This window comes from Pseudocercospora fijiensis (assembly GCF_000340215.1).
Source record: "Pseudocercospora fijiensis CIRAD86 unplaced genomic scaffold MYCFIscaffold_12, whole genome shotgun sequence".
Classification (NCBI taxonomy): Eukaryota; Fungi; Ascomycota; class Dothideomycetes; order Mycosphaerellales; family Mycosphaerellaceae; genus Pseudocercospora; species Pseudocercospora fijiensis.
In genome coordinates this window covers 470705-482247 of record NW_006921543.1, presented here as the reverse complement: position 1 = coordinate 482247, position 11543 = coordinate 470705, and the positions used below count along the sequence as shown (strand labels likewise).

The 11543-nt window shown below is 50.8% G+C and overlaps 6 protein-coding genes across 6 annotated transcripts; 4 read left to right on the top strand and 2 right to left on the bottom strand.

Annotated features, from left to right (window-relative positions):
• Positions 1-276: 276 nt before the first annotated feature.
• Positions 277-1134, top strand: MYCFIDRAFT_146509 (uncharacterized protein; the record flags this gene model as incomplete). The annotated part of the gene is made up of 2 exons (XM_007933879.1): positions 277-546; positions 592-1134. Coding segments are annotated over 2 exons (813 nt in total), but the record flags the coding sequence as incomplete, so codon positions are not given.
• A 300-nt stretch (positions 1135-1434) lies between these two features.
• MYCFIDRAFT_83244 (uncharacterized protein) lies at positions 1435-2543 on the top strand (the record flags this gene model as incomplete). Its single annotated transcript, XM_007933878.1, has 3 exons — positions 1435-1816; positions 1883-1976; positions 2057-2543. The coding sequence occupies 3 exons, from the start codon at positions 1435-1437 to the stop codon at positions 2541-2543; spliced, it is 963 nt and encodes a 320-aa protein (XP_007932069.1).
• A 2900-nt stretch (positions 2544-5443) lies between these two features.
• Positions 5444-6076, bottom strand: MYCFIDRAFT_200605 (uncharacterized protein; the record flags this gene model as incomplete). Its single annotated transcript, XM_007933877.1, has 2 exons — positions 5444-5602; positions 5705-6076. The coding sequence occupies 2 exons, from the start codon at positions 6074-6076 to the stop codon at positions 5444-5446; spliced, it is 531 nt and encodes a 176-aa protein (XP_007932068.1).
• MYCFIDRAFT_209312 (uncharacterized protein) lies at positions 5918-8862 on the top strand (the record flags this gene model as incomplete). The annotated part of the gene is made up of 9 exons (XM_007933876.1): positions 5918-6653; positions 6693-6729; positions 6790-6820; positions 7393-7412; positions 7444-7459; positions 7494-7594; positions 7631-7763; positions 7816-7916; positions 7968-8862. Exons 1-9 carry the CDS (start codon positions 6329-6331, stop codon positions 8860-8862), a joined length of 1659 nt encoding a protein of 552 aa, XP_007932067.1. The 5' UTR covers positions 5918-6328.
• A 42-nt stretch (positions 8863-8904) lies between these two features.
• Positions 8905-10234, bottom strand: MYCFIDRAFT_146325 (uncharacterized protein; the record flags this gene model as incomplete). Its single annotated transcript, XM_007933875.1, has 2 exons — positions 8905-9971; positions 10024-10234. The coding sequence occupies 2 exons, from the start codon at positions 10232-10234 to the stop codon at positions 8905-8907; spliced, it is 1278 nt and encodes a 425-aa protein (XP_007932066.1).
• A 414-nt stretch (positions 10235-10648) lies between these two features.
• On the top strand, positions 10649-11529 carry MYCFIDRAFT_60119 (uncharacterized protein). Its single transcript, XM_007933814.1, has 3 exons — positions 10649-10889; positions 10949-10998; positions 11057-11529. The coding sequence occupies exons 1-3, from the start codon at positions 10748-10750 to the stop codon at positions 11249-11251; spliced, it is 387 nt and encodes a 128-aa protein (XP_007932005.1). The 5' UTR covers positions 10649-10747; the 3' UTR covers positions 11252-11529.
• The last annotated feature ends 14 nt before the right edge of the window (positions 11530-11543 follow it).

Here is an 11543-nt window from a genome sequence, read left to right as displayed (position 1 = left end):
GACTGACGACATTTGTGTGGACAATTCGTACGGCTACCGTATTGAGTGCCCTCAATACGTAACACACGATCGACACCGGCGAACTGGAGCTCAGAATACTTCGTCCTAAGGACTGAAATGATAGGTTTCAAGACTACGTGGCTACATCGACATGGCTGCATTGCTGAAAATCGTGGCTATGATGGCCGATACGGACACGAACACAGATACTGAGAGCTGAAAAGAGAGTGGCACGGAACAAGGTTTGCAGCGCTGGATGGTTCCTGGTCGCTTTCTTGGTCGTACCTGACAGCTGATTACAATGTAAGGATGCCGATCAACACGCCTAGATGGAGGCTCTTACTTTCAACCTTTATTGGAATTTGGCTACCTTCCGTACTTGTCATGATTTTAGGTGCGGCGATGTATGATGGAGTATCCGACGACGTCGCTTGGTCGGAGGCATATGCTGCGTATGGTGTTGGTGGCCCGCTTGCGAAGTCTCTCGAGCCAGCTGGGGGGTTTGGTAAATTCCTTCTCGTGCTCGCTGGCTTAAGCTCAGTTGCGGTGAGAGGTCCCTCGTTCGTGTGAGATCATTGCTGAGGTCTGCAGAACAACATTCCAAACGGATACAGCTTCGCCATCGCAGCTCAGAACTTTGGCCCATGGGCAATACGGGTACAAAGAGTTGTGTTCGTGACGATGGGCTTCATCGTCTCGGTGGTCGTGGGATATCTTGCTTCGCTATCATTTGAGGAGTCTCTGATTACCCTTCTGGACATCCTTGGATACTGGGTCGTATTTTTTCTTGTTGTCGTAGCGGAAGAGCACTTGATATTTCGTCGCTGCGACTGGTCTCGCTACAACTTCGACGACTGGGACAATCCTCATCAGTTGCCATTTGGATGGGCTGGCATTATGGCTTTTGTCTTCGGATTTCTGGGCGCCTTGATGGGCATGTCCGAGGCTTGGTACACCTCACCCATCGCGAAGTTGATTGGAGGTGGCAATATCGGCCATGAATTGACCTGTGGCTTTCAGCTGTCACGTTTCCATTTTTTCGATGGCTCGAGCTCAGGTTTCGGGGCAGGTGACTGTCAGGTCAAGCAAAGAGGCCACAGCAATGAGCGATCTGACCAGGCAAGTTGGGAATAGTTATCACTTTACCACGATCGCTCGTCCCTCCAGGGTTTCTGCCCAGCAAGTTTCACTGATCAAGCTCTGTCCCTGATGTAAGCAAAAGCTGCACTTCACAATTTCACAGGATGTTTCGGGGAAGACTGCCAGGCCGGCTGAGATGGTTGCTTCCTCCACACACTCTCTCTTTCCTGGGGTTGCTGTTACATCTATGCAACAATCATGGGCGGTTCGTGATGCCCCAATGCGTCTTCTCCCCTTCAACTAACGCGGGCATAACAGCCGGCCGAGCTTGCAGTTGCCACACTGGCATGCGAAATGGGTATCTTCAAAGCCATCGCTTCGTCGACCAACCCGCAGTTCATCGCACAGATCACACAACAGGCCAAAGGCAACGACCAGATGCTTGTGACCAAGGTTGTGCGCCTCCTCGCAGCGCACGGCATGGTCGACCAGATTGATGTAGACTCATACGGCCCAAATGACTTGACGAAAGATTTGACGGACACTGGTAGAGTTGGCGACAAGTACACCATGCTCTTCTCAATGAAAGCTCTAGCAGATATGCCGTATTTCTTCCGAGAGAACGGCTACAAAGTCGCAACCGATCCGAAGAACACTGTCTGGCAGAAGACATATGACAGCCGAACAATGTTCGAGTGGCTCGAAGGCAACCCAGAGCAGGGCAAATATTTCAATGGTACGCCAGATGAGTGCAGGTGCCTTGCGACATAGACTGATTGACTACCAGACTTCATGACTATAGCACGCAGTACTAATAGAGACGAGCTCGCCAAGCTTTACCCATTCGAAAAGTTGTTTGAAGGCACTTCGCCTGAAGATGTCCTTTTCGTTGACGTGTGAGTTCATCTTGTCCGACAATGGCAGACGCTGACCAGCGCAGGGGTGGCGGCTTCGGTCACCAGTGCATGAACCTCAGAAAGAGTTTCCCGTCGTCTAAGGGTCGTGTCATCTTGCAAGATCTGCCATTTGTCGTGAAAGGCATGGAGATACCTGACGTCGAAGTCACAGCACATGACATGATGACAGAGCAACCTGTCAAAGGTGAGTTCAGCAGCACTTTGGCCGGCTACATCCCAGAATCCCTGACGGCTCCAGGCGCACGAGCATATTACTTCCGCGGTGTATGCCATGACCATCCCGACGAAAGTTGCCGCAAATTCCTTGGACAGATCGTCAAGGCCATGGACCAAAATTCAAGAGTTCTGATTCATGATCAGCTCATTGAGGATCTGAACCCTGGACAGTACATCACAAGAGCGGATTTTGTCATGATGTCCCTATTTGCGGGCCAGGAGAGAAGTGAAGCGCAGATGAGGAACTTGTTGGAAAGTGTTGGTTTGAGAGTTGTTGGCATGCACAAGCCGGGTCCTGAGCAGTGGACAATCACTGAAGCGATGCTCTGAGGAATCGAGAGTGCCGTGGCCCAATTTCCATGTACATGCCAAGCAGTAAAGATAGAGGCCCCAGATAGTGTCGTAAGAAGCTGCACCGAATCTCAGAGATTCTGATCTAATCGATGCTGGGACCAGGAAAAGCACTCAGTGACATCCAGGGATCCAACCAGAGCATTCTTCAACTTACTGATATAAAGCCAACCACCCAGGCAATGCTAGGAGTCTATGCAACGGAGCATATACACCAGCCTGCAGGATGCCCGAAGTAGCTTGGCTAGGGACTTCCGTGATGTGCCAGATTGCTACTCGCTGAGCTAGTGGTGTACCACGATCCGAGAAGGAAAATTATGATTGGCGGGAAAGCTCATTCGAAGAAGCTGACCGTGAAGCGGAAGGCGTACATCTGATTCGGAATAGTCGCGCCAGGCTGCGCGAAGCTGGGAACATTCACCCTAGATTACGAAAATCCTAGGTATCGAGAACAAGCTCACGATGGATTCGCTGCTTGACTTGGTCTACCCCAATTGTTCATCCAGAATCGACAGCAAGGCCCGTCTGCATCATCTAGAGACGCCGTCTCGAATTGAAAGATTGTGACAAACTTCTTTGACTGAGATGCACCGGGGAGCGCATGCTGACATGGGGGAGCCGGGTTTCTTGTTGCGACCCATTGAGAAGGCCCATTTGGACGAAGATCAGCCCAAAGGGCAGTGATGCCACGTTCCTTCTCCGTGGCGAGGCCTGGAAAAGAAGCTAGGTGCCGTCGAAGGTCCTGTGATTTTGTGATACCCAGTAATTGACAGACGGGTTTTGCGACGCCGAGAAAGCGGAAGCTCACATGTGGCATGCAGCGTCCAGAGTTCTGATGTCCGACAAGTGCGACCCATAAAAGACTGTGTAGACTACTAGAGTCCTGCCACTTGGTAATGATCTCTGTCGTCTGTTGGAGGGTGCTATCAAGTCTCGCCAGGAGCGCAGGGCGTAGTGGTCCCGCCTGCGGCATCCAGAATCGAGCACTCGACAACCAAGTTAGCTGCATGGCAACTATATAAAGCTGCGTGAGCGCGTCGCCTATTGTGAGAGATGAAAGCCGGCACAGTCGAAACACAGTGTCGTATAACAAGTTCTGAGGAGCAGAAGTGGCCAAATGCCGTTCGTCGGCGGCAGCGCAGGCCTCGTGGATTTGGGACACGAGCTCAAACGCCTCACGCTCGTCGAAACCTGGTCGACATAATGGAGCCAGCTTGGAGCAGCGAAGGGCACGTTTCCGAGCCTCTTGGATGTGATGTGCAGTGCTGCTGCTCGAGCCTCGCAGTGGAACAGGCATCTGATATGGCAAAAACGGCGACCATGCAAATGCGGTCGATAGAAACAAGTCGATCCACGAGCATATCATCCAACAAGGTGCGTTGGGAGCATGCTGCATGGCGCTCAATGCTTGCGCCGCCGACATGTGCGCTCGAGCGGCCGCACGATCGCCCTGGCGCAGAGCGAAAAGCGCCAGGCCGCAGATGGTCAAAGCTGTCTCCGGGCAGGTCGACGCAAAGGAGTTGCCAAAGCCCTCGCGCACAAGTCGTAGCAGCCTGTTCTGGAGCAGAAATAAATCCATCCCATTGGTACGGCCCGAGAGCACCATTTGCTTGTGGACAACCAGGAGCATCAGGTATGTGAAGGTGACCTCAGACTTGGTTGCCACGTCCCAGAAGTTCTCGCCCCAGGCTTGGGATGATACGGCAACCCAATGGCCGCTCGATTTCGAGTCCAGCTCGCTCGTAAAGTACCATTGTGAGACCGAGCCTAAGTCTTTGAAACGGAGCTGGTCAATGACGCCGTAGGGATCCCGCAGACGTAGATGGGGTAGGTTCGCCAGTGTTGCTGGCAAGGAGAGACGGATGTCGTTCCGTACCACGGGCTCTGTTTCCGCGCTGTCTTCGTCTCGGCGTCCATGTCTCTTCCTGCCACGGGCGAATGGCAGAGTCAACTGTCCTGGGTATTGATACTTTGGCGCCATTGACAGGCGTTTAGTGAAGGCGATGGCAATGGCGATGGCACTAGCAATAGCATCTAAGCTGGCTGGCTGATGCCTGATGTATTTGGACTGCCCGATGCCTGAGGTATTTGGAGACGGAGCGGCAAGTTCGAGTTCGTGTGATGTCTGATTGTCCAGGTGATCATCGACCGACTGAAGGCCGGGGAGGAGACGCGCTACCTCCTAGCGACACCAACATGTCGAACACGCTAGCGACTGGTCGAAGTCAATCAGCCTTTCGCCCATCTCGCCTGCACTTCATCTCGATTTTGCGCGTCATTGCGTAGCTTGATTCTAGTACATCGAAGTTCACCAGCCCGCCGACAAATTTTGGTGTGTAGGTGCGAGTGAAGAGAGGAAGTAACAGGGCGGAGGGCGGAGGGCGGAGGGCGGAGGGCGGAGTTCCGCCAGCGGAGAATGGAGGCATCCCCAATGCCAAGCTCAGCGCACAATGGGAGATCGAAAGCAGCAACTACGCCAGAAATTGTGAGACACACCTTGCTGCTCGCTCGAGTCAACTCCTACGGACCCTGCATCTTACCGGCCATTGTACTTTCCATCCTCCGTCATCTAGTAGTGCGGCGATCAAGCTGAGGCTGCATCGGGATAAATAAGAGCTCACAGCGCCGCCTTCAAACGCTATTTGCAGAACATATCGTTGCTGAGATTGTCTTGTCTTGGCGATATTTGTCGTTCGGGGCGCTGCAGGCATCGCCAACAAGTGAACAGGACGATAAGGATCTGGCTTAAGGCAGGATGCAAATGGTTTTGGTTGAGCACTGGTCTGGTCCAATGTAGGATCAATTACACATTGTACAATACACCAATATGGATTCGCCATTGAGCTGATCTTGACTGGTACTCGAGGTTGTCCTACGCTTTACGACGACCCATAATCAGCTATCACTCGATCGAAGTCGGCCTCCAGCTGGTCGATAATAGCAGGCGCCGCCGTCTTGAACGCGCCAGTCAGCTTCGTGACAATGCTGTGGCCGAGTGCGAGTGTTGACGTCTTCTGCTTTGTCAAAGTTGTTGTGACCTGGATTCAATCAGAATTGGCCTGACACGGAGACGAAGCGTATGCCTGGTGCGACGAGGAGCTTCCTCCAAAACGTCCGACCTATGGCATGGATGTACTTACCAGGCCAGTGACATCAAACAGTCCGATTACTATTGATTGAAACGCAGGCTTCTTGGCTTGGATCTTTTTGAGCAGAGACTCCACGACTGGTACTAGACCGAGGACGGAAGTCGCAACCTTCAGAGACGTATCGTCGGTGAGTGTGGGCGAAGCTTCAACAATCTCGGTCGTATTCTCAACTTGTTTTCCGATGACATATGCTTGCTGCAGGATCTTGACTGCTTCTAGAAGATCGCCATTGAATGCTGCGACCATGGTATCCAGGGTTTGCACTGCTGCTTGCGTGCTGTTGAGGGCCGCGATGATCTTGTCCGCTTGACAATTGACGAGCGTGAGCAATGTGCTCAGCAGAACGACGGAGAAGAAGCGCATGGTGTCTTGTTGCCTGTCCCACACCCAGTACTCTTTTCTGCTCTTGATGGCCCGGTGCCTCAGTGTACGTGTTGACGGTGGATATGCGTTCGGCGAAGTCAATGCAGCGACCAGCGACACAAGGACTGATGTAAGAGTCTTCGAGGCCACGGGCATCAACCTCCGGGCATCCGCTCATTTCAGGTCTGCGCTCTGTATGACACCTCGGTAGCGATCCATGAAGGCAGAGCCAGCATTGCACTTGTCGTCTTCATGAGCCCAGCTCAGCATTGTGCGATCTCAGTGGCGGAGACGCTGAAGCTTTTGACGTACGTGCTCGCCATCCCAGCCTTGTCCAATGGCGAACCAGTGACAGGGCTGTTCGCCGAGATTATTGATAGCTCGTACCTGCAGTCGTTCAGGATACCCGGTCATCTGAATTTCCTATCTTTGGCAATTCTCAAAGACCTTTGCGGACTCTGGAACACGACATTGAGATACCAGATCAGCTCGAGATGCGGCGTACCAGCGCAAAGGAGTCAAGAAGTGGCCGACTTCTCAAACCGACCATCTGACTGCATCTCCCCCGTCCTGCGCAGTGGCAGTATCGTCTTAGAAGAGACACAACAGTGCGGAGAAGTCCTGAAAGCTGAAGTGCGACAACCGTTGGCAACGTGTCTTACTACTAACGTTGCTAGTGGTATTAATAACTGTGCACAACAATGATTTGCTAGCATTGATAATAAAGCTATTAGATCTGGCTCTGTACTAGAGCTTATAGTTATTCAAAGTACTATTAATACTATTTTAATTTGTTACATGCTTATATAGTAAAATATAAAGATTGTATAGACTAAACTCTTGCTATAAATAGATCTAAGTTAACAACTACCTTCTAAAAATTTATTATTTAACTAGAAATACTAGCTATAGGTTAGGAATTACTTTCCTACTACTATTTAAAATAAGATTTAAGAAACCTAGTTTATAGCGTCTAGACATTTCGGAGCGAAAGTAGGTATTTACTAGATCCTTGTTTCTTAGGGACTATAGCGAATAGAAATCTATTATTTAGCGGGCTACGCCTAGTTACTTTTAGTCTAAAATATAGAGACGCTATAGAATTTCTTTTTACTATTATTATGTCTTTTTAAAGTTAATTGCTGCTACAACTTCTGCTTTAAAGAGTACTAGAATTAATATTCTATTATAAATCGAATTAAGAAAAAATGACTTTTTCCTAGTAATCTAGTTAGTCTTAATTAGGATCTTATAGAGAGTCTACTAAAATAGAGAATGGTAGTAGCAACAGTTAGTAATAGTATAATGTTTACAAGCATTGCTACTTACCAACGAAGTGTTGCTAATAACACTCCTATCGATTTCAGTCGCATCGTTGCTGTTGTGGCTTTAGGTTTTGCGGTCCGCCCGATGCAAGTCGGGAGATCCTGGTTCGTTTGCATCAAGGCTGGATGTGAAACCGCCTCACAGTAACGCTTGCGTATCTGCTTATTATGTCAGGCTGAGGATCTTCATCGGGTCTCGAACGACATGTTGAGTTGGAGGCTACGCTAGTCACTTCCTTGCACTGCTCTCGATGCTCTACGCTCTCTCCTTCCTTACAAAATTTATCTCGCATTGTAGAGATCTTACCAAAGCGAAGTACAGAAAGGCCCCTGAAGGAGCTCCACGGCATTGTCTCTGCGATGTGCTTAGCATCCTCTTTAACTCCTGGCGAAGGAGCTGCTTGATTGCACAAGCTCTTGAAACAACAGACTAGGCAGCCATATGCTTTCTATCGCGGAGCTTTCGTCATGTCTGTTTCAAAAGTGTGCACGGTCTGTTGTAAATATGTTTGGCAGTGAGTCGTAGATATAGAACTTGCTCGCTCCTATAACGGCAAATCCATCAGCAACCATCACTCATCAAATCACGGAATGGGTTCCACAGGAGATATCAATCGCGCACAAGCGCAACATGAGCTTTGCAAAGAAGCATTTGGATCGCTCACACTGGACGCAGTCGATCTCAAGCAGTCCAGCTTGCGAATCCTTGATGTTGGGACTGGAGACGGTTTCTGGCTGCACGAGATTCGTTCGCAAATGAAAGATCCCGACAGCGCGGATCTGGTGGGCAGCGATACATCACTCATACCTTTCGAGCAGCGACCCTTTGACGTTCCATACAATATGCGATTCTTATGCCAACATCCGCTCGAAGAATGGCCGAAAGATCTCCAGGGCTATTTCGATATGGTACATATCAGAGCCGCATTGGCCACTATGGCGGGGTCCTTCGATGCGGCAGTGGACGTTGTGGCCAGGCTCTTGCTACTTGTGAAGCCAGGCGGCGTCATCTTACTCATTGATCGCTCGTTCGAGCCGGGTGCGATGGCACCTGCAGCCTCTCCAAGTCAGAAGCTGTTAAAGATGCTGGGCAACATGTTTTCATCCCACGGTATTGATGGCACTCTTGGTGGCGAGCTCGCAGTCATACTGGACTCAGCCAGCAGAAAAGCGGGTATCGAAGTGAGCGACGTGGGAAATCGGAAGAGACCTTCGAGGATCGGAGTCGGGGCAAAGAATGGCACGGAAGAGCTTGGGTACGCGTGGCTGGATCAGCTACTTAGTAGTGTCAGCAGGGCAGGAAAACAAGAAGAAGATCCAAGTTTTATCTCTGGCGGAATCAACGAGCTTTTTGCTCAAACCATGATGGAAGCAAAGACTGATGGATTTGACGTGGACTGGTACGCCGCCTGGGGCAGGCGGAAAGATCATACTGAAGGACTTCTCGAAATGCCGGCGTGATTACAGACACAATTACGATGCTGCGAATACTAGATCAAGAGACTATGGTACACGATCTTGCGGATCTCGGAGTGCTTGTCCGTAGTCTCCAGCGTTTGGCGTACGGCAGATTGTGTGAGTGTGGAACTTTGCTGGCTCCTTATTTGTCAAGAAGACTCCTGAATGATGATCAAACTCGAATATAACCACCGGGCTCTGAATTCTGTAGTAGAACGCGTCGTCGTTTCCATATCCGCCTATCCAGCTGAAGTATGTTTCGTCGAAGTGCTCACTGATGTGGTCTTTCCTCCTTTGTCGCGCCTTGGCCGGGAGATATAACGAGAACTCCTCAGCAATATCGAGGATGAGCTGCTGCTGCTCAGGAGTCATCGACGAGACTTTGATGCCCTCATAGGGCACGACGCGGTTGTCTCTGAATGCTCCGCACAGATGCCGTTGATCATCTTGGTTCCATCTATCGGTTTTGAGATCCCCGGTCTGCTTCATGGCTGGATCCCGCATCAGCTCATAAATCTGCGCTTCCTTTTGATATGACCTTGGCAAGCTTTGCATCAATTTGAGGCCAAGATCGCCTTCCTTGTGCAGTATAGCCGTGCCTTTCCATGGACCATTGTCAATCAGGTTCGGTTCCGCGCCTGTGAAGCATGGAGAAATGGTGATGTGGCGGCCCTTCAGGAAAACATTCAAGCAGAGATGATGTCCATACAAAGACCAGCCCCAAGCTTGATCATTTGATGGCTCTCCAAACAGCAGGAAATTGTAAGAATACTGGTTCATGATTCTGGGCACTTCGCATACTTCACCAAGAAAATGATTGATGCGCATGGCTGAGAGAGCCTTTTCATACCCTTCGGGGGAAAATGTGGCAGCGATAACGGCAAGTATTGACTGTGCGACATCTTCTGGAAGTTCTTCTAGTCGTAGTCCAAATGGGCGAAGGAGGAACTCTGGGTTGGACCAGCAACGCCATTCTTTGGCTCCCAGAGGATATCGAAGCTTTTCCTTCTGCTTAGAATCCAATTTGGACAGGACGGAATCTGTGGCTTTGACTATCCCTTCAATGTCGGCTCCGAGGTCCTCCTCCCGGAAAAGACCTTCGCGGATATGCCCTTCAGCATCGATCAGTATCTCCATTGATCGTCATGTGCAAATCTCACCAACCATCAGATGTCACGCCTGTGTAAGGCTCCTCCAGAAGCTCCTTCCAGGCCTGTGTCAGGTTGTACAGCCAGGGTGGAACATGGTTCTTCTGAAAGGCCTCAGAGTATTCATAGGGACTTTGTTGTGATGAGATCTGGAAGCGTGGTGTGCTCAGATCTGGCAGATGCTGTCGGAAAGCCGAAGCCAGATCTTGGTCGACGGCACCGTTCATGCCGTGCGTGAGTTCCCGCTGGTGCGTCGTGCTGTGTGAGATGCTGGTGTGTGAATGGAGGCTCGTCGGGTCAGATCAATAATGTAGGAAGCATCAACGGCCGCTGGTGGCTTGCATATATGTCTTGAAGACCTGTTCTGCGCCGGCATTTGACCTCCGCAGCTTTCCCCATGATGCTGTTGTCGTCAGGCATTGGATTGCGTGAGGTCAGATCGGGTGGGAGCTCGGCTTTTGCTCGTCCGACGCGGAAACGAAGGAGCGGCCATAAGCAATCTTGTGCCCTTCTCCTCCCGCGAGTCCTCCGCGCAAAGAAGCGCATATCGACATGGCCTTCTGCGCCCTTCTCCCGATCTTCGGCTTCTCAAAGGAATAGAATCAGCCTACGCGAGCCAGAACGTGGCTTCGGCTTTAAGCAGTGCTGGCGTTGGCGCCTGAAGGAGGTAAATACCTATATTGTGCTGTTGATTCCCCATTCTCCTACTCTCCTATCGAATCGGTACCGAAACACGCAACATGGCTTTAGCAGAAGCACCAAGAGGCCCTTACAGGCTGGTCACAGTAAACACGGCGCCGGATCGAGCGAAGCGGCTGATTGGGCGCCTTGTGGATGCATTGAAGGACAAATACGAGATCAAACATGTTGCCAATTGTGAAAGTAAGCAATGACGCCTTGCTGTGCACGCATGACGGGGCGAATGGGCTGATAAATGGCAGGAGTGGATGAGGTTGAGAGAGCTGTGACGGACCAACAGCCAGAACTCCTCGTACGATGCGAATGCACCTTGATGGGCTAATTTGAAGGGCGGCTGATACTATTCACAGTTCTGCGCATCGATGTGGACATCTGAAGAAGCGGCTGAGATTCAGACTATCGCCAAGAACGTCAAACCAGACGTAGCGACCTATGCCATACCGTATGGTATGCAAGTGCAAGAGGGCCCGGATCGAGTTGTTGAGCATTTGACGTGTATGGTTCCTCAAGTGCTGGAATTGCACTTTGGGGTCTCAAAGGGATGACTGAATCACCCTACGAGCGGAACAAGCTTGAAAGATGAGGATTGTAGGCCGGGAACATAGGCACAATGGAGATGTTAAAAGGCTGTTCTGGCAAAAGAAACCCTGGGGAACACGCTACGCCCCGACCAGCGGAGACTCCATGCGGCAGGTCAAGAGAGCAAGTCAACGAAGTTATGCACAGTCGGGCCGACGCTGGCCAAGCAGGTCCACGCATAGAGAGAGGACATTTCTGATAGCAGCTAAGCATCAGAATCCAGCGACTCGGTGGTCGCTCATCCATTCAAACGCTCAT